The 25,556-nt window shown below is 26.6% G+C and overlaps 1 protein-coding gene across 2 annotated transcripts; it reads left to right on the top strand.

The window, feature by feature from the left end:
- Positions 1-21,288, top strand: LOC129984222 (nuclear factor interleukin-3-regulated protein-like). 2 transcript variants are annotated; one of them, XM_056094047.1, is made up of 2 exons: positions 1-274; positions 17,379-21,288. In XM_056094047.1, exon 2 carries the CDS (start codon positions 17,398-17,400, stop codon positions 18,838-18,840), a length of 1,443 nt encoding a protein of 480 aa, XP_055950022.1. In that variant the 5' UTR covers positions 1-274; positions 17,379-17,397; the 3' UTR covers positions 18,841-21,288. The 2 variants fall into 2 exon arrangements, with proteins under 2 accessions (XP_055950022.1, XP_055950023.1); XM_056094048.1 differs by lacking the exon at positions 1-274 and adding an exon at positions 14,281-14,599.
- Positions 21,289-25,556: the final 4,268 nt, after the last annotated feature.

Genomic DNA, 25,556 nt, shown 5'->3' with positions numbered 1-25,556 from the left:
CTCCTACGGTGTGCGTCAACAGGTCGCGGGCTGCTACAAAATTTCAGTATCGATTTTTCAGTGAGCGTTTTCCGAGAATTTTCGGTATTCCCGGGGCGAATAAATCTCCGTGAGAATTTCCTTCGTTCTCCCGTTTTTCTCTTTGGCCCACGATGTTTTGACTGCCTTCATCAGGACATTTTATAAAACAAATCATCTTTCATTGAACTGTATCTTCTCTTCCACTTTGAAGTCGCCGGTATTTTATGAGTCATAGAAATATGACCAGGAAATGGTAAGTGAAGTTGTAAAGACGACTATTTTTTTACATTTTAGATAAATAAAGTTACTGCATTCTAATTTTTCCCTCTTCATTTAAGTAAAAAAGTGATACATTGAAATTTTAGAAAAAAAATTATTATTTTGGTTAGCAAAAAAATTAGTCAGATTGAGGATGAAGCATAATGTGACTAAATTTGAGTAGAAAATTACATATGAACGTCTCCACAAATTGTAATTATTCATCACTTTTTTTTTTTTTTTGCCATCATTGTCATAACAATTTTTTTAATAATTGATTTTTCTTAGCTCCATCTAGTAATTATTTAATGAACGAAATCGCGGCGCTTCGAGGGGTCAATGAGTACGGAAATAATTTTTTGTGGCATATATCTTTTTTATTTTTTAAATTTTCATTACTTATTATGAAAAGTTATTTGTCAAATATTAGTTTACTTATGTAATAGAAGTGATGAAAATCTGTTTTTATAATTGTTAATTCTATTTTTTTAACTTTTCAAAAATTTAAATTTTATTATATTTTTTATGTTATTTATTTTTTAAATTATTTTTTTGTGTTGTGAAGTTGTTAATCAAATGCAGTTAATATAGATTTAACAAATTTTGAAGTATTATGTCATCGCAATTTTTTAATTATGGTCCTTGAAAAAATAATTCATGAATATGTTATATTGTAAATAATATAATTATAGTCTTTAATAATGGAAATATATGCTTTTAGAAAGTAAATCTACTTGTTCTCTATTCATGAAATTAAAATACAGAAAAAACTCATTTAACACTGTTTTCATTTATTCATTTTTTTCCACTCTTGTATAAGAATGTTTTATTATAAAAAAAGTGTTTTTTTAAAAATTAAATGTGAATATACTAATATAGCTAAATCATTTTAAGTGTAAAATTTATGTTTTACGAAAAATAATACTTAAAATCAAAAAATTAACATTTGATGTTAAACAACTGTATTATAAAATCGATTCTATACGATTTTTTTTTGTTCATATTTTAAACAAGTTAATTGATGATTGTTATTTAATTTTAATATAATCTATACAAATAATGATAAATTGAAATATATTCCCATTGGGGAAACAGCCTCCGCAAGAACTAATTAATTAAAATGTTAATAAATAATTAAATGAAGTTTAATTTGAACTTTAAATAGAGGTGCGGTAGGGTTAAGAGCAAAGCAACAAAATGTCGTCTATTAATTAAGAGGACAGCAACAAAATGTCGCTGTTTCACTATGCAATATCTTTGATTTATTGTTCAATGTATTTTTAGTCTGTAATAATTTATAACGCTATGGAAATCACATTTTGAATTATTTTTTTTTAATTCAACTTTTTACTAATTAATTAGTGATAAAATTATTGAAGAAGCTTTTATTTTGAATGCAAAATTTAAAGCGTCTGTTGTATAAGGACACGTTTTATGGAAATTTTAGCTATTAATTGCATTGCAATTAATATGTTTTTGGAATAGTTTTATAAGAAATAAAACTTTATAAATTTATTATTTCAGTAATCATCTAGAATATATATGATTAAAAAATATATTCATAATGAATAATAATTTCTTATAATTTCGAACGTCTTACTTTATTAATTCATAATTTTCTTTGTTTTTTTTAAAATTATTTTTTAATATTATGTTCTAAGAATCTTCTTTGAATTTTGTTTTTGTCATATCAATTTTGATATAATGTAATGCAAATTTTTTACATGTATTTTATGATGAAATATTTAGTAATGCATGCGTCCATATTTAAATATATATTATGTGGTTTTTTTAAATGAAAAAAATAAATTATTTCAAGTAATATATACATGAATTTAGTAAAGATTATTACTAGCAACAATCTGGTCTACTTATAAATTCAATTTTAAAAAAGGAAAACGCACTTTTATTAAAATTTTAAGCATAATATAAAGCATTTTACGATCTTGAATAGTATATAATTTTCAAGTAGACACTTAAAAAATCTCAGTATCATCTAAATTATGTGTTATAAAATATATTGCTAAATTTTCTTGATCATATTGTTTTAATTTTAAACCGCATGCGTCTTTTGATTTACCAAAATTTTATTTAAATACGGAGTATTTAAATCAGAATCATTAAATGAATCATCAATTCAAATGTAGTCATAATTAAAGGTTTTCTTCTAATTTTGAACAAATTTAACTGTGAAAATTAATAGTTGATGTTTAGCATATGCTGACATGAATTTTAATCTTACGGCTGCAAATATAGTTATTGTATAATATATATAAGTATTTCACATTCCTTTAAATTTCATAATAAATCATGTATACTTGGAAAAATTTAATTTTTTTTAATTAGATGAATTTAAAATTAATTTTACATTAAAATTAAACTTAAAAAAATCAAATTAATATACATTCTAAATTTGATATTTTAAACTCTTATAAAAATGTTGCTACAAAAGATATTTGCTTATTTTGTGATATATATTTAAGAATAACAATCATTTTTTTTTTGGAAGAGTTATATTATGAAATTTTTATAATCAATTATTTGAACTCTAGAATCAAGCTTTTACAACTAAATAACCACATTTTAATAAAAGAATTTAAAATAAATTTCTTGATTTGATAATAATAAAATATTGATCTATAATCAATTATCGGGCTGATTAGAATTTTCATAATTTATACAGCTTTAATCATACTAATTCAGTTCAATTAAATGTGTGTATCAATAAAATTTTAAAAATTAAAAATAATTTTTTTAGTTATTTTAAATAATGCAAATCGTTACGTTTCATTCTTCTTTCTACTTTTTTATACTCTATATTACAAGTTATCTAACTGCAAATTTTAAAAGACGTGTCCATTTATAGATAAGATGAAGTTATGAAATAATGTACGTAAGATATATTTAGTTTGATTAACATCGTTTTAATGCCACATGAAAGTTATTTTGGGATGAAATTATTGATTAACAGACCACAGTTAGATGATGGTTAGAATATCACCTGATCTGAGACACCCATTCCGAAATTTCACGCCACATTACCAGAGTATAACTTTTTATTGTGTTATACTTCAGTATCATATATTAATATGAGACATAGATAATTTTAGAACTTTTTTAAGGCTGGACATTTTTTTTAAATATTAAAAGTATTTTCTCATATTTTTATAATTTTTGGTACAATTTTCTTTTTCTACTTTTATGTATAAATTTCGTAATTCTTTCATGTTGAGAAATATGAATCGGATAAGGGCATTGTTAGAGAGATTAGAGAGAGCAATATAGCACTGTAATGTATGAATAAAAGTTTTTTTTTTTAAAAAAAAGGAAATAAAAAGACTGAGAACTAATTGTTATCATAACTAAAAATATGTAAATAAGAATTGATTTCTGATTTTTTTTTTCAGTATATTTATGCATATTCATTTAAAGATTCACTATAAATAAATTAATATATGATATGAAATTTCACATAGGCTTTATAAATTAGTTTATCTGTATGAATGAGGTTTAATTGATGTAAATTAAATTATTGATTTAAGTCTTAATTTTTAAAAAATGATAAATTACTAATTTATTGCTAATTTAATTGGTGCTAATTGCTAAGTTAATAGGTGTGCATTAGAAATAATGCTTTTGATACTCGGGAATTTTTCATGCGATTGAAAAAAAAATTTAATGAATTAAAGCGGAAAAAATATTTTGAAATCAACTAGATAGAATTATAATATTTGAAAGACTTCTTAATATTCTTGCGGAAATATATCTCATTTTTAACTAGAAATTAAAATAATATTTTTCATCTAAGAATTAAAATATGACAATATAATTTATTTTCATGTCGCTGAATATGAGCCAGAAAATGAATAGTAAAATTTTCCATAAATTTTTATTTATGAAAAAGAGTCTTGTTTCTGAAGAGAAAGAATTTTAATCGTTATCGGAGCTTATATTTAAAAATTATTATCGATATATAATAATACTACACTGAATGAATATATTTAATTTAAAAATAGATGAAGCATACCATTTTTGCAGGTATTCATTTGTATTTTTGTCGTTTTCTTAAATATTTTTTTTTAATTTCATTCTTTTTTTTTTGAAAATATTAATTAAAATTTAAGAAAATTATTAATTTTCTTAACTTAAATTATTTTTTATTAGAAAAGATATAAGTGCCTTAGAAATTTGTGCATAAATTTTGTACATGAAGGATATTTAATTTCTTGTCTGCCTAAATTTTTTTCAAAAGCACTTCTCTTTCAAAAATATAATTTGTAATTATAATTTAGAACAGATTTATTTAAGTTATTATTTGAAAAAAATAAATATTTCGAAAAAATAAGAAATTTTTAAAAAAACGACGATGGAAAAGAAAATATAACTCTTAAGAAATTTTTCTGTGAAAATTAAAGGATGATTATTAGAATGTAATAAAAATAATAAAAAGTAGTTCTAATAAAAAGTAGCTTCCGAAATGGGCTCCGATAAATTGCTATTCACTTGAAAATCTTTAAATCATATTTTTTTCCCCTCATTTTGGAATACTATTCATAATGAAAAAGTATTTTATCTATTTATTTTATTTTTAAATTCTCATTTTGGAATACTATTCATAATGAAAAAGTATTTTATCTATTTATTTTATTTTTAAATTCTCATTTTGGAATACTAATCGTAATTAAAAAAACATTTTATATATTTATTTTATTTTTAAATGTCCTTTAAAGATATCCAAGTAAAAATAAAGAAATATTTGAAAACAACTCGTTAGGGCCCCGGACGAACCTTAGAAAAAAACTAATAAATCGGGAAATAATCAAACGATTTTTTTAATTAAAAAACTTTAAAAAACCATGTTTAATAAAGATACAATTATATTCTCATTCTTCTCTAGAGTAAAATTAATGGGCCGAAAAAGAAAAGAAAAAAAAAGATTCCGCAGACGATAAAACAAGACTATTCCAAGTTTCTTGTCCTTTCCGCATATCGGTTCTCTTCACTGTTTCATCCCTCTCTCTCCCCAATGTCGTTTGCTCCACGTGTGTACTGTGAGCTGTGACGTCACTGAGTTCCAGGATTTCCGAGAAATCCCGCTCAATGGAAAGGTTAACTGGAACTCTAGAACAATCTGTAAACATTAGTCAAATCCAAAATGGTCTGCTGTAACCGGCGACGCTCGCTCCATGATTTTAAAATTGAAATATTTTGTAAATTGTTTTAGAAAGGGGATAGAGTCCGGTTCTAATTGGATAATTATGTTTAATTATTCGAAAGGGGGGATTATTTGAATTGAGAATTTTTGCCAGGATAATTTTCTGACTCCTGCTCTTTACTTCCGTAATAGTTAAAATGCTCAATTATTAAATGGGAGCTCTCAAAATACTTCTAGATTTTGTTTAATAATTAATGGAATCCCTATAAATATCGGAAGTGATTCCTGTTTTATAAGAATAACTTCCGTGTTTTATTTATTTTTTTAATTTTTATCAGATTTTGATATAGTTGAATATTTATCGTTTACGGCTATAAATCTACTGCTCTTTAAGGGCAGTGATTAAAATCAAGAGTAAATAATTCGAGGCAGAAAATTTAGTTTTTAAAATGTGTTCTTCTTTTTTAAAAGAAATGTTAATTATTTGTTATCCTAGTAATTTTTAAATTTCAAAGTATAAAAAATGTTTTTTTTTTTTAGTGGCGACTATTTTTATTCATTTGATCTTTTTTTCACTCATATTTCTTAAAATTAATTATTTTTAAATCAGAAATTTCAAAACTGGGAAATATAGTTATATTCTTTAAAAATATATTAACACCTTTTATCAAGTTTTAAGAATTCAATATGTAAAAAGTTTTTAACAATTATGGGACAGAAAAAAAACATACTAAAAAGTAATACGTTTTATTTAGTATTTTCATTATATACAATCACTAAAAAATCATAAAAATGTTAGAAAAAAGGATTTACAAGTGGTTATTTTAAAAACATTTTAAATTCTGGCTTAATATAGCTAGTAATGTTTTCGACTATTTTCATGAAAATTACCTCGAAAAATAATGTGGGAAAGATTCATAAAGACAGGTTACCGAAAGATTTTAATAGAGAGTTAAAATTAATAGTTCTCTAAATCTTTTAAAACAATATATGCCCCCCCCCAAAAAAAAGGACATCAAAATTTTAAAACTAACTCTGTAAATTAAAGATTTGATGCTCCCAAACTCAAAAGAAGCGGATCACCTTTTAAAAAAATCTGTAAATTCAGGCTTTTGAATCTCTTTGCGACCAAAAAGAACGAGTCAAAATATTAAAAAAAATAAATGTAAATTAAAGCTTTTGATACTTTTTCCGCTCAAACAAAACAGATCAAATTTAAAAAATAAGTCTGTAAATCAAGGCTGTTCACATTTTATAACTCGCTATTAGCGGAGTAGAAGGAAAAAAATTCTAAACCACTATTTTTGGTCGAAAAAATCGATCACAAAATTAAAAAAAATATGAAGAAAGTAATAATTATAATTAAATAAGGAAAAATTCAGTTTAAAATATTAATATATAAATTTTAAGCGTATTATTCATTTAACTATATTTTTAGCTTTTAATATTAAACAACCAGATATGAGAAAATATTATTAACATTTTAATACAATTTAAACACTTTTGTTTGAATCTCTAAACTAATAAACGTTTTGAAAAAGTTATTTAAAAAATAAATAGAAAACGCAAAAAAGGGAAAACACAATTAAGTAATTATTAGATCTAACAAATTGATATATAGTAAAAAGTCTGAACAAAAAATAATAAAACAAAAAATGTTAATCCCCCCCCCCAAAAAAAAAACTTCTTTGTCTGAGGATTATGAGTATTATCCTTTGCAGTTGTTTACTCTTGAAAATTTAAGAATTTATAAAAATTAAATTTCAAAGTTTTAATAAGGTATATAGCGTGTTTTTAAAATTTTAAAATATATTTTTAATAGTTCAAATTTTAAAATAATTCAGTAGAAACATTAAACCATATAATAACTAGTCTTATAAATTAACTGAAAAAAAGGGTGTGTGTGGACTGAATGCATATAATAAAAAGGTATTTTTAATTTCAAATTTAGTTATGAAAATTTAAGATAAAAAACATTCATTATTTAAAACGTGAAATGCTTATTTGAATGTCTTGAGAGTTTAAAAATGCTTATGCTATATTTGAGGCGTGAACAAAATTTAAAAAAAAATACACATAAATAATAATTTAAAATTCTGAATTATTTTTTAATCAGTCAAGTGATGGACATAGATATACCAATTATTTTCAGTGTTTTAAATGTTTCATACAAAATTAAACAAATAACTAAATGTTTGGAAAAAATGTAAGATGCATATCTTTGTAATTATTATTATTATTATTATTTCAAATGTTAACATTTATTTATTATCTATATATCTTTAATAAGCTTCTACGAAATTTAAATTCATCTTACAATTTATGTTACTGACAACAAAGTGCTTGCGCTGACAAAAGTAGAGTGATTTGACCTAAATCTAAGAGATATCGATTTTTCGGCTTGATAGTAAAAATAAATTTATCAAATTTTAAAACTCTTTTGTATTTCAAAATGTATTTCCTTATCTGAATTGTTTTAAAATTGAAGTGGCAGAAACGCATAGAATGTCGATAAAACCGTAGAAATGTGATTTTTAGACCCCCCACCCCATGTATGTGCCCATGATTTCTACTAACCTAGATAGATAAAAACATTTTAACCTGAATGGCGTTTATATCATATACGTATGTTACAAGGTATTTGATCATCTTTCGTTAATAGAGAAACAACACTGTAACTATGGTGATTATACAATGAATGCTTTAATAACGGCAGAAAGCACTTTAAACTATTACCCAATAGGAATCAGCAATGCATAATTTTCAATAATTTTAATTTTTCAACCATTTTATATCAATCGTATAAGTTCGGTACTTATTATTCTTATTATTGTCGAACTTAATTTCAAAAAAGAGATCTCATCACTCATTGTAACATTTTTACGTATTATTCACTTATAATTTTGAAGTTATTGTGAAAGAAAATTTGATTTATATTATTAGTAAAAAATTAGTTTTGTAGTTCTATTTCAAATTTATTTAGATGACTTATTGACGTTAAAATAAAATAGGAAAGAAATTGATTTGCAAAATTGAACGTAATAAATACAATAAGTTAGATTTTTTTTTCATAGTTCATTAAAAATGTATTTTTTTTCATAGTTCATTAAAAATGTATTTTTCTCAGATAGTTTCTATACCTCGGGCTACATGCATTTTCTTTTATCGTGTAATTTATGCAACCAGCAGAATCTATGAGGTAAAATAAACTCTCTCTTTTAAGAGTTGAAAGGAAGTTAAATTTGAATTAAAAAAAAAGTCTTACATACTTTAAAATTTGGAAGCCGGCGTCCTGGCATAGAGGTAGCGCGTCTTTCTCGTGATGTGGGCGTCCTGGGTTCGAGTCCCGGTTCGGGCATGGTTGTTCTTCATCTGTTCTATCTGTGAGATGTGTGAATGTGTCCCACTGTACGAAGGGGCTGTGCAAGCGAATGTAATGCGTGTTTAGCTGAGACGTACTCTTGGCCCTAGTTGGCGCTACTAAACACAGGAGGCGCACCCTCTGCTTAAAATCGCTGACTTCGTCAGAGAGCTTGTCCATGGCAAGTGCCATTAAAAACAACAATAATTTGTAATCCACCTGAAAAAGAAAAATTTAAAATTCAAAAAAAATAAAAACTAATGTCGTTGAATTATTAGAGTATAAAACGCTGTTCGTAAAAGAAAAAATAATTTGTTTTAATAAAAACTTGAATATGGGAAACCAAAATCAGTGGGTTTTTATTAAAAATTTTCAAAATAAATATCATGAATATATATATATATATATATATGCGAGTAAACTAGTACTAATTGATAATGAACTGAATTCTATAACACTTCAAAAACACTAATTATTCCATAAGAATACAAAACTTTAACTGTAATTGACGAATTGGAATAGAATGTTGCTCTCTTTCTCTAATGTATTCTTCAAAATAGCATGAAATGCTTCATCGGTTCAGTTTGAATCAATGAAAAAAGATTCGATATTGTTTCAAGAAAATTTTTATTAATAGACGACAATAAAGTACAGTGTCTTTTAAATCCTTCATGATTGCGATATTAAGAACTTTTTCTGTAATCGTATTTATGATCAAAAATGCAAAAAAAAAAAAAAAATCATATGATGCGAAATCTTATATATTTTCCCCACATATCGCGTTAAAAATTTAGATTTCTTCGAAATTGATTAGGTCATTTCAAATACTCAACTGTGTTTGCAATGAATTATAAATAATCCTCTCGAGAATATGATCAGAATGAAGTAAAGATAAATTATAAATTATGTCAGTAGATGAAAAAAATTGCTAGAAAATTACCTCTAGAATCCTTTTTTTAAAAATAAAAAATGATTTTTTGTTAAAAAAAAATCTATTTGTGTGTCACCATTTTGCGGTCATTATTAGTAATTGTATTTTTAAAATTATAGCCTGTCGCAAAGAAATTATCGCCGACTTGCCATCAATTTTTTTTAAAAGTGCCTTAATTAAAAGTAATTTTATGTTGCTTTTATGTAATTAATTACGTTATTTAATGTTACATAATTAAGAGCAGATAATTTTTTTGTACAAAATGTATCGTTTTGATGATAAATTGAAAATGTTCATTGTTTAAAAAATTAATTATATATGATGTTTCATAAGAATTCCCAGATTTAAATATGTGGTTTATTTAAATAAAAAAAAACCCTATAAATTATAAAAATGCATGAAACCCTTTAAATCTAGAAAAAAAAAGACTTTTTAATTACAATGTTTTATAGCATGTAATTTCTGTCTTATAAAATTGGTTTGTTAAGTAAAGGGAAAATAAAGAAGATAATGCGTGTACTAGAATGTTTCACTTTTACACATGACATCTTTTGTAACAAATTATAAATAAATAAAAATAATCTAATATAAATTTTAAATATCAAAATAATCAAAAAAAAAGGGGAAATACAAAAAGGAAGTATCAAATTGGTAATTTATTCTATTAAAGAAAGAAATGTTTATGAAGAAGATTTATAAGAAATGTTTATTCTGTTAAATTCTCTTCATCATTAGTGTAACTGAAAAGCTACACAAAAAGAAGAAAAATCGTCTGAAGAAAGATATTTGTGAAAATTTCTGAAACATAATTTTTTTTGTTCACTCTGTTGTGATGCATAATTACATGTATATTTTTGCCTTTGTGCATTATTTTTAAAGTGGTAATAATTTAAGTTCTGAATTTTTTTAAAAAATATTTTTAATAATCAGCTTTACTACAATAGTTAAATTTTGTTTAATTAATCAGGTGAAATTTAAGTTGGAAAATTTATTTTTATTAGTTATCCTTCAAATAGAATTGTACAGTAGTTGCTGAAAAAATAATCAAAGAATTGTACACTTTAGAGTTAAATAATTATGTCTTTTGTGCGGAAAAATGCAAAAACAAAATGCTCCGCAGTTTTTATGGAAGTCAGCGTACAATATTCAAAAATAACGGATTCAGAGATCCAAAATTTGCGATATAAAGGAACCAAAGACTAAAAATAACTGTAATTGTAATGTTGCAATAAAATTGTACTGCAATTATACTTGTTACACTTTAAACACTGAGTTATGTATCTTTTAAGTAAAAAAATGTCATATTTTCTTTGTATTGCACTTTTCAAACAGAAGATTTCGAAAAGTGGAACAATGTAATTACATTCGACAAGTACTTCAGAATAAACCAGGGACGATCAGATTATCGTTTGCATGAACAAGCAAGCGAGCGTCATCGAAAGTTCATCGCCTTTCTGCGTTCCATTCGCTTATTTATCCTCCACCTAGTTTCGCGCGTGATGATTTCACCAACCCTTCTTTTTTCAACCACACAATTTCACCCTCCCCACCATTTCCATTTCGACTGAAAACAGCTCTCACTTATTTAAATCAACTCAACTCCACTCTAGGATTACCTGATTCAGCTGACACGAGCACGCCGCACTTGTGCTCTCAGCCTTGGCCTGCTTTCTGCTGCCATTTTTTCTTTCTTTTTTTTTTATTCGGTTGTTTTGTTTGTTTGTTTCGCTTTCCCCATGACACGTTTTTTGTTTTCTTTTTCTATTTCCCGCCACTCTTACTCTTTGGGTTGCGATGCTTCTTAGAGCTATTTATTAATTTGAGTTGCTTTCTATTCCCACCTCCTCCGCGCTTTAGCCGTTCACGGTCGTTCATTCCACTTCGGAACAAGAAGGCTATTTACCACTCAACTCTATTTTGAGGGACATTATTCTTTCGCAATTAAAAAAATTATTCCCCCTCTAAACATGTATGCGTGTTCTGATCGAAGTTTAGAATTGCGTTTGTGTATTAATAATATGTTGAGAAATAGCTGGTTTTTTTTTTTTTTTTTTTTTTTTTTGTACATACCGTGCATGGTAGAATGATGATGTATTTTTTTCCCTCCCAGTTTTGTTGATAAAACTTTTCTTACGTAAAGTTTATAAATTTCTGAAATACAATTCACGAAAGAGCAGTTTCAGTTGAATTGTTATTTCAAAATTGGAAGTACTTTTTTTTTTTTTTTTTTTTTTTTTTTTGCATGCTATATAATAGGGCAGATTAGGAAAATTAATCGCGCCATATAATTCTACTTATATTTCTGAATCTTTAAATTCCATTTACGTTAAAAAAAAATAAGCATGGAAATTCTTAAACAACCATTATACAACTGTGTGTGTTCATCACAGAATTAAAAGTATATTTATTAGAAAACTATTGAAAAGACGAACTTTTCAAAGACCGACTCATCTAAGCATTCTGTTTTTATTAGTTACGTTTATTATTTCAAAATAATTAGTAAGAAAATTACATACTTACAAATGTGATTTCAACATTATTTATGAGGAAAAAGTTACTTTTTTTGAATATTTTGCTGAAATCATGCAGCATTTCTTCATCTCAATTGAATTCTAATATATAAAAAAAAAAAGAAAGAAAGAAAGAAAAGAAAAGAAAACGTAAAAGTTATGTTCCTTTTTAGTGTTTGGTAATTTTCTCGTTGTAAAGCATACAACGAGAAAATTATATAACATTCGTGAAATCTAAAACGCATAGTTAAAAACAGTTAAAGAAACATTAAATTTACATATAAATACCATTTTTTTCATAATTTTTGTTATAAAACAGAATATTTTGTAATAGGCATAAATTTGTATTTCATTATAATTTTTCTTTTATCAGTGTTCTTTATTGCTGCCTCAAAGTTGTACTTTGGGTTGCTATGGTTACGTGAAAATAAATTCTATTATGTATGTTATATATTTTTATTGAACTAAAACTTTTTTCTTAATTTAATTATTCGCTTCACGAATTTTGTTTAGTTAATATCCTTTAAGTGAAAGCAGCTTGGAAAGGTTAGTTTATTGATAGATTTAATAGTAAAATATCTTTTTATTTGCTACAATTGATTGGAGTTACGTCCATTTTGTTACTTTTATAAAACCATGGTTTCAAATCCCTTTATGAAGAAAAATTCTCTTTCAAAACATATTAAGCTCTTATATTTTGTTTATTTCATCAATTCTGTTGGTGATTGTGTTTATGCGTGTCTACATTTATTTGCATTTGGTATATTGGTTGTAATGAGAATAGGCTAGAGGAAGGGAATATTTTATGTTAGATGAAATAATATATGTCCATTTTCTTAAAACTAAATATAGGGTACTAAGAAAAAAATTATTTAAATATAACTCAGAATGCAGATTATATTTCCACGTTAATAACGCGAGCTAAAAAAAAAAAAAAAAAAAAATATTATTTCTCTATTACGTCCCTAATTTTTTTTCTCGTCGTGAACACCATTTTTTTATTGCCCCCCCCTTAAATTGTAACGGTAATGTAAATGATTCCTCTTAATTTATGCACTATTCGTCTATTTCCTTGAAAAATGCTCAAACCATAATTTTAGCACTGTATGACCATTTTTGTTTATAGTTGTAACTAAAAATGCGCTATTAAATCAAATCAATGAACTTTTGAAAAATGTAAAAGCCGAAAATCGTATTTTGAAAAAAAGAAGTATTGTTTTTTATTTTCTAAGTCACATATGAAAAACAGCATCTTACCGGATTTGAAATGGCATTTGTAGCCGTCTTATACCTTAATATTAATTATAGATCTTGGAATATAGTATTGCAGTTATTTAATAAATTCTGCTTCGTTATTTTCATGCTAGAAAAATTTATAGATAGATGCTTATTTCACGGACAAACAACTCAAAATAATTTAAGTCATCCATTCATTCGTATTATCTTTAAATCCTGTGCGAGGACATAATGCAATATTACACTTATTTCACGGGACCAAGCAATTTATTAATGGTGTAAATTAAAGAAAACTCTTTAAATTGTAGAAATTATTATAAATTTTGAAGGGATTAACATAAGGTGCAAACATTTAAAACGGGAAGTTAAACGAGAGGTAATATCCTATATAGCTTATTCAAATATTTTATTGATTGGAGCAAACTTAAAATTATCTAATACCCCAACTTTGTTACTTTGATGCCAACAAACGAATATGTCGCAAAGAATTCGGCGAGACAATACAATGGCAATTCTTTATTTCAAACCCGATCGCTGCAGAGAAGCGCAAATTGGGTCAAATTGGAGTGACAGTGCCTCAACAAGAGGTCGCTGCTGGTAGTGAAAGTGCAACAACCGCGTCTTACGCTGCTCCGAAAAAAAAAAGAAAGAAAGAAAAAACCCGTAAAAAAAGAGTCAATCGCGAGAGAAACAGAAGGTCTAATCCCTTCCGTATATTAGCGGAGCGTCGCACTTGGCGGGGAGATTGGCGACCTATTAATACAGTCGAGGTCACGTGGTCGCAATGAAAACGTTAGGCACTTTCAATCCCTCCGCAGATAGAAACTCGTTTTTACTCTTTGAGCACTCACTTACTGATTCGCCACCTCTCTTGACTGTTTGACTTGGTCTTCTTTTAGATGCGAGAAAAAGAGATTTTGAGTCAGTTGGTTATTTGTTACAGACGTGAACGGTGTTATTGACTTTGTGCGAGTTCGACGCGCGTTGCGCTCGCTTTGGACTTTATTATTATTTATTCTTATAAATATATTTTTTTCTTCTGTGATCTTCATTTTGTGTGATACATATATATGTGGATTATATTTATGCTGGATTTGAGAAGATGATTTTCATTTCGAAAGTTGTATGTAAGTATTTATTAAAAATAATTCTTTGATTAAAAATTGAATTGAACGTTAAAAAAATAGATTGATCATGGAAAATTGAAGATTTAAAAATTAGTTTTATTTTATAAAAATAAATTTTTCCGATCTTTTGATGTCTTTTTTTTATCATATTAACTTAAAATTTTGTAAAATAAACGAATTCAAGTTTGAAATTTTCCGGTAACATTTTTATTTAATAAAGTTTTAAAAATATCTTTATTACTTTTTTATTTAATAATGTTTTAAGAATATCTTGAATATTTCAACTTTTTTTTTATTAAATAATCTTTTAAGAATATTTTGACTATTTCCTTTTTTTATTAAATAATGTTTTAAGAATATCTCGATTATTTCAACTTTTTTATTAAATAATATTTTAAGAATATCTTGACTATTTCAACTGTTAGTTATAGATGATGTTTTCCATATTAAGATTCTTTTCTTATTTAAACCAAACAACCATTATCATGAAGCTACATTCAAATTCATGCAATAAAATTTATAAACTATTCAGTTCTTTATTTTATATCTCATAATTTAATTTGGGCTTTTCTTTGATGCTATGTTATAATATTTCTATATATAAGAATTATTTAAGGGTCTTCATTTTTCTTAAGAAAATCGTGATGGGTTTAATGATGGTTATCCGATTTTTGTATTTTTATTTATTGTAAATTGTACATGCACTGTCGGAAACTAAAATGTGTATTATGTGCTAAAGATTCTTTCGTAATGTCAATAGTTAAGTATGCTTGCATTATGTTTCCATAAAGAATTTTACTTTTGAACTGTAAATTTAAATTGCACTAGTGAAGAGTCTATTTGTTGGTTGTCGTCATTTAAAACATGAAAAAGTCATCATCTTGCTGGCAAGCTAGAATTATTACTCTAAAGCCTGGTATATGCTTTTATTAAAATTTGGAACTTATTAGATAGAGAGTGAAAAAATTATTTAATAAATTAATGTGTAATTAAATGAAACATGTATTTTAATTATTTTCAGTGTCTTACTTTTATATAACAGATTTATTGAATTGTAACTGCGAAAATCGTTATGCTATAAATGTTAATTATTCAGTAATCCCTTAGCAAGGAGCAATAAATAATGAAGTCGCTAGATTGAAATGCATAGCAATTTTTTTTTTAAACTTTAATAGAGATGCATTTTTGAAGTTTTATTTGACCGATGATAATAGAGAAAAGAATAGGATGTTTGCACATAAAAACATTTTAAAATATTAGATTTTTTTAAATTTTAAAATAAATATTCGTTATTAATGAGTTCTATTTTTAATTATATGTAAAGGATGTTGGCATAATTAATAATTCGAAATGCTTTCAAGATTTGATTGCTAAACATTATTTTTAAATGTATATGATAAAATCGTATAAAATTTTTAAGAATTCTAGAATTTTTATTCCATTTAATTTATCTTTTAACACTAAGTATAATTTATATGAAAAATTTCTACATTAAGATTTTTCTATTTGAAGTATTTATATCGCAGATATTTTATAAATTGCTTTCCCTATTCTTGAATTTTTAATTTTCAGATTAAATGAAAAAATTTTTTGAGGCTTCCCTTTCATCAAATTAGTTCAGACGCTTGATCTTTTGTAACTGAATTTTTCTGCGCTTGTAACTTCTAATTCGTTTTTTCAAAGAACATTATATCATTAGAAGTTACCAGTTGATTTTAATGGTGATTTCTTTAAAGATTGAAATACATTTGAATAATTTTTTTAATTTTTTGAATGAATTTTACACAGATGTGCAAATATTTTAGAAAACATTAATTAATTGATCTTTTTATGTGAATTTTACTAGTGATTTTTTTTGAATTTCTGCTGCTTAATAGTTATATATATATCAATCAAAAATTAAAATAGAAGGGGAAGATTTGATTCATAATTTTCTCTGCTCCAAAATCTTTAATTTTGTTGCAATAATTTTTATAATTTTTTTTAAATTTCTGAATTATTTTTTATATTTAAAATGTTTCGGTGAGCGCTTATTTAAAATGGTTTCCTAGCAATAAAAATGATTTTTTTTTTTAGATTTTAAATTTTTGAAGGAATATTGTTTCAAAAATTTATAATAAAAAATCAGTATTCTGTTATAACTATTAAGGATTGAACCCAAATTTTATAATAACGTAATGACCGCATACTGATGATAAATAATTTTCTTTTGTACGATTATTTGCCTAATCAGCTACTTGAAATTGTCACACATATTTATACTTTTGAAGTGAAAAAATTATTTTTTCGTCTCTAACTAAAGAAACTTTTTTTGTTTTTACATCCGAACTTTACATTTAAAAATTTGAATATATAATGCATGAAAACTTTAAAAAAAAACCCTTGAGGTATAGATCTGTAAATTATTGACAGTAATTCATCAGTCGCTTCATTATATTTAAATTTAGTTTGTACTTTTTGATAACTTATGTTTGTCATTTAAATGATTACTTGATTGTAGACCAACTCATTTCTTTAAATAATATGTAACTTCTTCGATATATGGTTAAATATAGTAGAATTTAACAAAGAAACAGCCACCAAAGCTGCAGCAGAAATTCAGCAGCAAAAACAAAAAAAAAATCATTTGCATAAACAGGTGTTATCTTTGTTAATTCATACTACGTATGAATTGCTACCTGAATTCATGTGCCATTGAAATTTTATTGTTATTTAATATGCTGTTTTCCACTTGCTTTTGAAAAATTAAATTCTAAATTTATTCTTTTTTTACTTCTAGAACCTCGTATGATTTCGTTATGATGATAACGGCAGCCGAACCACCTATTATTCTGCGTAAACCTAGATTGATTGAGATTCCTTCACCTCAGTGCACCACCAGTCCTCATCATCCTGCATCTCGCCCTCTCTATTCACCACTCAGTCCGAGCAGCAACAGCATGTCACCTAACCCATATCCAACCTCATCTGCACCTTCATCAGTTGTCTGGAGCAACCCCATTGAAGTTCCTGTTGACCTGACTGCAGCCCTAAAATCGAAGGAGATTTTCCCGGCCAGGAAGCAACGCGAATTCATCCCTGATTCGAAGAAAGATGATAGTTACTGGGATAGGCGAAGACGCAACAACGAGGCTGCTAAAAGATCTCGTGAAAAAAGGAGGCTCAATGACATGGTACTCGAAACCCGCATGTTGGAACTGACTAAAGAGAACGCTATGCTGAGGGCCGAGCTGGCTGCTGTAAGGGACAAATTTGGTTTGCCCCCACAGCAGTTAGTGAATCCTGAACAATTGCATTTGCACATTCCTTGCCCTACTGTAGATGTGAGGAATCGCAGGAGCAAACTCCTCAGCACGCTTTTGCCAAATTCAGAGTCGGGAGTGATGAACGGAGCACCAGCTCTGCTTAACCATTCTCCAACTGCCAACAGTAGTGTTCCAGAGCACCATGTACACCACATGATGCCTCACCTGCACATGATGGATCCTGCTCAATGGCAGGAGTGCCACGAAACTGCCATGAAAGAATCCCAACAGCATCATCAAGTAATGATGATGAATCATCATCACCAGCAGGCTCAGCAACAACATCTTCATCAACAAGTCATTCAGCGTTTGAGCGTGAACAGTGCCCCGAATGAACCCGATTTTGTATCGAATCATCGTGATCGTCACCAGCCTGAGGAAGACAACAGAAGAATAATCTCACCTCGCGAATCTCCGCATCCTGACGAAACTCTTTCATGGTCATCCGCAGACGAACCGATCCAGAGTCAGATTCATTCTCAACACTGTCTGCCTCACAAGTTGCGACATAAGACTTTGATTGGAGACAAAGATCATTTTGTCACTGTTCCTTCATATCCTGACAGCGGCCGAAGCAGCGGAAGGGAGGACACTTCTTCTGATGGAGATAGCAGCACGGGAGGTGGAAAGGAATCTCCTGTCCACAAAATGAATGAACCTGATTCATCCCCCGATTCAGGACCACCTAGAAAGATGCCCAGACTGTCCAGACGAAGCAAAGGCGTCAATTCAGACCTACAGGCGGAAAATTTCCACCTCAGGTTTGAATTGAAGAAGCTAGCATCGGAAGTTGCAGGTCTGAGGGACATGCTGCTTTGCAACAGGCCACCATCGTTGGATATGCAGACATCTGTCGATCCAACCACTCCTCCTCACAGCAATCGAACGTCACCAAATATTATTGAACCACAAGAACCTCAAACTGTGAATGAATGAGGTGAACTTTAAGTGATACATTGCAGAACTATACTGTGAACTCTTTGAGTTACTGTAGCTTTGTACATGACAAAACTCAGATTCGTCCACCACGAGTGATCATTTGAGCATTTGTTTCAGAGACTTATCCAGATTCGAAGTAGTGCGAACTTTAAAAAAAAAAGCATTATAAACTTTTGAAGCAGAAAGACTTTTATCTGTCATTTTCAAAATTGCTTTTGAAAGATTTGTTTGCTTTGTATTTTGGAATCTAGACTTACTAAAAATGAAGATAAAATGTTTTTAAATTTCACTTGTTTTTCTCAACTTCATTTGAGTAAATTTCAGTTCCCATACTTTTTACTGAACTTTATAAACCTTATTAAGTGGCTGAAACAGTACTTACTCTTAGTCTAACCTGAAGCGGTTGACCTGCTATGTAAACGCACTACTTTTATAATTCATTTTTTTGTGCCAAAATTGAAAATGAACTCAGAAATTTAAAGGTGGACGTTACTGGTAATAATAAACTAAGTCATTTACGTTTTTTTTTCATACTTTTTCATTCAGAAGCTTCGTATTCTGTTTTGTCATTCAACTTTTCTTTTGTATGTACACCAGTGACACCAAAGCACTCTTTAATTACTTACTCTGGAACTTCTCTAGCTTGTTGTAGTGACAAGCATATAATATTTAATTAGTATTAAAAACATCCGAATTTTGTAATTTAAAAAAATTATTTCTTTTGTGATTTTGACATTTCTCTTTAGAAAGGTGAATTGTTAATAAACGTGTGACCATATTATTTAATGGACCAAAATGTACTTTTCTGCACAAACTCCTTACAGAAAGTCTTAGTAACTCTTTCTTATAATTTATAGTTAGATTTTTCTCTTCTCTTTTCTGATAGAAATTTAACATGAAGTAATTGTTGTGAATTCCCATAAGCATGAAAATATCTCAAATTTCTTAGAATCTATATCAACCTTCATCCAACCTAAAGTATTCCCTTTGCTCAATTGTATCTTGTGCATTTTGACATGAACAACGTTCTTGGGACATCAGTATTTTTTTAACAGAAATATTCCAGAATTTTTATATATATTACTTCAAATGAAGAATTCTTTGGGAACAAACTTTTGCCAACTCCAATGCTACTCATTTTTGAAAAAAAATCATTTTGGTACTTAACGGAACCTCAATAGGACTGTTTTTAGTATCTGTGTTATTTGGAGCTTAAATGTGGTCAATATAAAAAAAAAATTGCTAACTAATTTTTTTAACATTTATACACAACCTGTGGAAGAAAGGTTGTATGAATGAGTAAAAATTTTATCATTTAGTAATTAATAGTTAAAGAATGGAAAGAGAGAAAAACTCCAATTTACATTAATAAAAGAGTTGTAATTTTTTGAATGAATATTTAAAAAAAAAGGAATAAAATATATTCAAATAGTTATTAAAAATGTAAATTTTGAAAAAAAAAATACTAGATTCACTTTCCTTAATAAGTAGCTAGCAATCTCAGATGTATTATTTGGGTGTAGTAAATGTACATAAAATAGTGATTTGTTTTAGTTATTAATTTGTTGCATATGTGACTGTAGCGCCATCGGTGTTTGTTTAGGAATTATAGATCTGAAAGAGGCAAAAAGGATTGAAATTTAATGTATGTGAGTTGCTCAGTGTTAATTTAAGTAAGTGTCTGAATTATTGCATTTGTACTATAGATCGTTGTTTGTAATCTACTAGATGTGCTAGCAGGCTATTTCTTTTAAATTTCAGAGAATTTTAACTAAGGAAATATGTAAGTGGATCTTTAAAAAACTCTTGCTCAAATTTTTGAGAGTTAAAGCGTTTCAGAGCTTCTTATATACATATATATAATTCTATATTTCAAAACTCGAATTTTATACTATTTTTAATTCATATTTTTATCTAAAAATAGTTCTTATTTTATTTAAGCAAAATTCATTCTTTTAATTTTCTAAAATCAAATATTTACAAAAAAAATTTTTTAATCTAAAATTCCAACTCAAAGCATTAGAATGAAAGGCTATATTGGAAAAGAAAATATTCTAGAATGTTTTTAAATCCGTGAAACTTTCATTCTGTGAATGAATTTGTTAATGTTTTCGTCATCTGCGCACTTTTCACGCGAAAAAACATTTTTTTTTCGTAATAAAGCTTATCTTTTCGATTATTTATTGAACTGTGCTTCTGTTGTTATATGCCTAGTCTAGAATACATAAAACAGTAGTTTGTAGTGGTCCCATAATGTGGAATGTAGTGTACTGTATGTCCTTTGCTTCTCTTGTCATGTGTTATATCTTCAAACATGGAATGTTTCTGTTCTGTTTGTACTTCTCTCTAATAAGGTTTAGTCACATCAGTGACTTTTAACCCTTTATCTTCCACCCCTTTGTGAAGTGATGTTGACTATAATAAAATATTTTATTAATGTTAAAATGTCTGTCGTTTTATTTAAAACTGTGTTGTCATGCAATTTAATTTGACTAGGTTTTTTTTAACTGAATATAATATGTATTAGGAACAAAGGTCCAATTTGATGGGGGGAAAAAACCTGATTCAGGTGTCTTATTTGATCATGGATATAATAATACTTTGTCTTGGTACAATGTCCATTAATACCCACATTAGGCAGATATTAATTATAACAAAATAAAATACCATATTGAACTATTCATTATTCTTTAAAATAAAATAATCATATTCTATATGTGAGAAGAATGGTCATTTATTTATTCTCTACGCAGTAGGAACGCTTATATTTTAAATTTACCTGTAATGAATTTTTCAGAAATGAAGTTTTTTTGTTTTTTTTTTTGTGATTAAGGAAATTGTAATTTTTTTACTTATAAGTAATGGATTTAAGTAGCTCAGAATTTAATAATACTGCAAAAAAAAGTTTTAAAATAGTACAGATTTTTTTTTTTTGCAAATATATTTTTATCTACTTAAAATAATAGAATGAGTAGGTTTTAATATTTATGGCGAAATCGGGTTAAGGAGCGAATAGGGTTAAAAAGATGTTAAAAAATAAAGGATTTTACTGATAAAATTTTTCACCATATGAATAGAATAAATTATATTTTTAAAAAAATATCTTTTTAATCTTCTGTGTTCAGTAAAGGCTGATAAAAAAGGTATTCTTATATATGTGGAATTTTTACTATTTTAAGAGAAATTCGTTCCATTTGAATAATAGATTTGTAACAGAGAATAAAGAATATATAATAGCAAAGAAAAGGAAATAGGTGCTCTCTTATTAAAAAGAAATCATTAAAGAATTCTAAATAGGTGCTCAATTCTTAAAAAGAAATCATTAAAGAATTCTAATTGGCGAACAATTTTAAAAAGAAATAATTAAAGTATTCTAATAGGCGAACAATTTTAAAAAGAAATCATTAAAGTATTCTAATAGGCGAACAATTCTTAAAAAGAAATAATTTAAGAATACTAAAGAAAAGAACAGAAAAATAATGCGAAGGTGGATACAGATTACGCTCTAAATACAATTTTCTTAGAACAGTAAAAGCATAAAGATTTTCATCTCCAAGCATACCATTTTTTCATATTTAAATTGTACCTGGACATGCATTATCATGTAATAATATTTGATTTGCAATCGAAAAATCGTTTCACGGAATATTACATTATGATTTCGCCAATGACGATAGCATTTCGCAACTAAACTGCCTTAGGGAAGAGATGATTAAACAATTATTTCCGTAAAATAATTTCAATCTGAGTACTATAAATGTTAATAAAAATAATTTTTTGAAATAATTATTGCACATACTGCAACATTCCTGGTCTAACTACTTCCACTTATAAATGGGAGAACCGAACATTTTTTTTTCAAGTTTTTTTTTCCAAGAACATGTTTATTCCTTTTTGGTCATTTCAAAATAGTTTCCACATATCAGCTTTCCAAGCTTTGATTTAACACACGCCAAAAAAAAAAAAAAAAGCATTACTTTGTATATAGTTTTACAAATTCCATATCAGCGTTTATGGCTTTGAACTCAATAATGATAATAAAATTATACATGTAATTATTTCAGCTGTTTTGTGATGATTAAAAATCGAGCAATAATGCATACATGATAGTTGAAATGGAATATTGTTATTTGAAACGGAGATAAGTAAATAAGGTAAAAAAACAATTAAATTACTTTTGAAATCGAAGTTACTTTACGCTCTAAATACAAAAAGCACCTTGAAAAGGTTATACTGACTTGAAAAGATTATATTAGCATTTAAAAAATGATTATTATGGGTTTTGTTTTCATTAGACAAAGCAATTCTTTTACGTAAATCAAACTAAATAAGAAATAACTTTTACTTGAAATAAAAAAAAAAAAAAACAATGTCATCAACAGAAATTTGGAAAGAAATTCAAAAAAAAAAAAAAAGAGAGAGAATATCGATACATTTTAAAATATAAAATGTAGAATCTAATGCATTAATTAGACATGGAATGCATTGATATATGGACTTTTTTTTATTACGGATTTTTTTCATTCGGGATATTATTATTATTTTTTTTACGTAAATGAAACTAAATAAGAAATAACTTTTACTTGAAAAGGGAAAAAAAACAATGTCATCAACATAAATTTGGAAAGAAATTCAGAAAAAAAAAAGAAAAAAGAGAGAATATCGATACATTTTAAAATATAAAATGTAGAATCTAATGCATTAATTAGACATGGAATGCATTGATATATGGACTTTTTTTATTACGGATTTTTTTCATTCGGGATATTATTATTTTTTTTACGTAAATGAAACTAAATAAGAAATAACTTTTACTTGAAAAGGGGGGGGAAAAAAACCAATGTCATCAACAGAAATTTGGAAAGAAATTCAAAAAAAAAAAAAAAAAAAAAGGAGAGAATATCGATGCATTTTAAAATATAAAATGTAGAATCTAATGTATTAATTAGACATGGAATGCATTGATATATGGACTTTTTTTTATTACGGATTTTTTTCATTCGGGATATTATTATTTTTTTTACGTAAATGAAACTAAATAAGAAATAACTTTTACTTGAAAAGGGGGGGAAAAAAACCAATGTCATCAACAGAAATTTGGAAAGAAATTCAAAAAAAAAAAAAAAAAGGAGAGAATATCGATGCATTTTAAAATATAAAATGTAGAATCTAATGTATTAATTAGACATGGAATGCATTGATATATGGACTTTTTTTATTACGGATTTTTTTCATTCGGGATATTATTATTTTTTTTACGTAAATGAAACTAAATAAGAAATAACTTTTACTTGAAAAGGGGGGGAAAAAAACCAATGTCATCAACAGAAATTTGGAAAGAAATTCAAAAAAAAAAAAAAAAAAAGGAGAGAATATCGATGCATTTTAAAATATAAAATGTAGAATCTAATGTATTAATTAGACATGGAATGCATTGATATATGGACTTTTTTTATTACGGATTTTTTTCATTCGGGATATTATTATTTTTTTTACGTAAATGAAACTAAATAAGAAATAACTTTTACTTGAAAAGGGGGGGGAAAAAACCAATGTCATCAACAGAAATTTGGAAAGAAATTCAAAAAAAAAAAAAAAAAAAAGGAGAGAATATCGATGCATTTTAAAATATAAAATGTAGAATCTAATGTATTAATTAGACATGGAATGCATTGATATATGGACTTTTTTTATTACGGATTTTTTTCATTCGGGATATTATTATTTTTTTTACGTAAATGAAACTAAATAAGAAATAACTTTTACTTGAAAAGGGGGGGAAAAAAACCAATGTCATCAACAGAAATTTGGAAAGAAATTCAAAAAAAAAAAAAAAGGAGAGAATATCGATGCATTTTAAAATATAAAATGTAGAATCTAATGTATTAATTAGACATGGAATGCATTGATATATGGACTTTTTTTATTACGGATTTTTTTCATTCGGGATATTATTATTTTTTTTACGTAAATGAAACTAAATAAGAAATAACTTTTACTTGAAAAGGGGAAAAAAATACAAAAAAAAACAATGTCATCAACAGAAATTTGGAAAGAAATTCAGAAAAAAAAAGAGAGAGAATATCGATACATTTTAAAATATAAAATGTAGAATCTAATGCATTAATTAGACATGGAATGCATTGATATATGGACTTTTTTTATTTACCTAAGTGAATCTTATTATATTTTTTAATCAAACACTTTAAATTTAATTGAATATTGTGAAAAAACACATATTAATTACTAAATTTAAAAAAAGAAAAGGAAACTTTCATCATGTTATTTGCATAATAATTTTTACCGACGGATTTATCTTTAAATATAATGAATTAAATAAATATATGCACTTACAGCGATGATTCATAATCACTAGTATAGAGAACATTCTTCCAAAAGTAATACTTAACAAGTTGATAACATAAACCTAAGTTAAAGAAAACCATTTATTACCTAACTCATGCGTTTTCTAAGCATAATTTCATATGTTAAAGTAATGCATGATGTACTTCGGCGTAATAAAACGCAACACCGAAGATGAAACTCCCAAGAACTCAGGCTCCCAACAACCAAAATATTAACCATTACCTACCACCAGTGGCAAAAAATACCTAATGGCAACAAAAAAGAAATCACAAAATATGAAATTTGAATTATTATTATCTATAAATATTTAACGTTGAACTTTTTTCAAAAACATTGCATATATTTAA

This window comes from Argiope bruennichi, chromosome 9 (assembly GCF_947563725.1).
Source record: "Argiope bruennichi chromosome 9, qqArgBrue1.1, whole genome shotgun sequence".
Lineage (NCBI taxonomy): Eukaryota > Metazoa > Arthropoda > Arachnida > Araneae > Araneidae > Argiope > Argiope bruennichi.
Note: the sequence above shows the minus strand (reverse complement) of the source record. Positions and strands in the feature narration are given on the sequence as shown.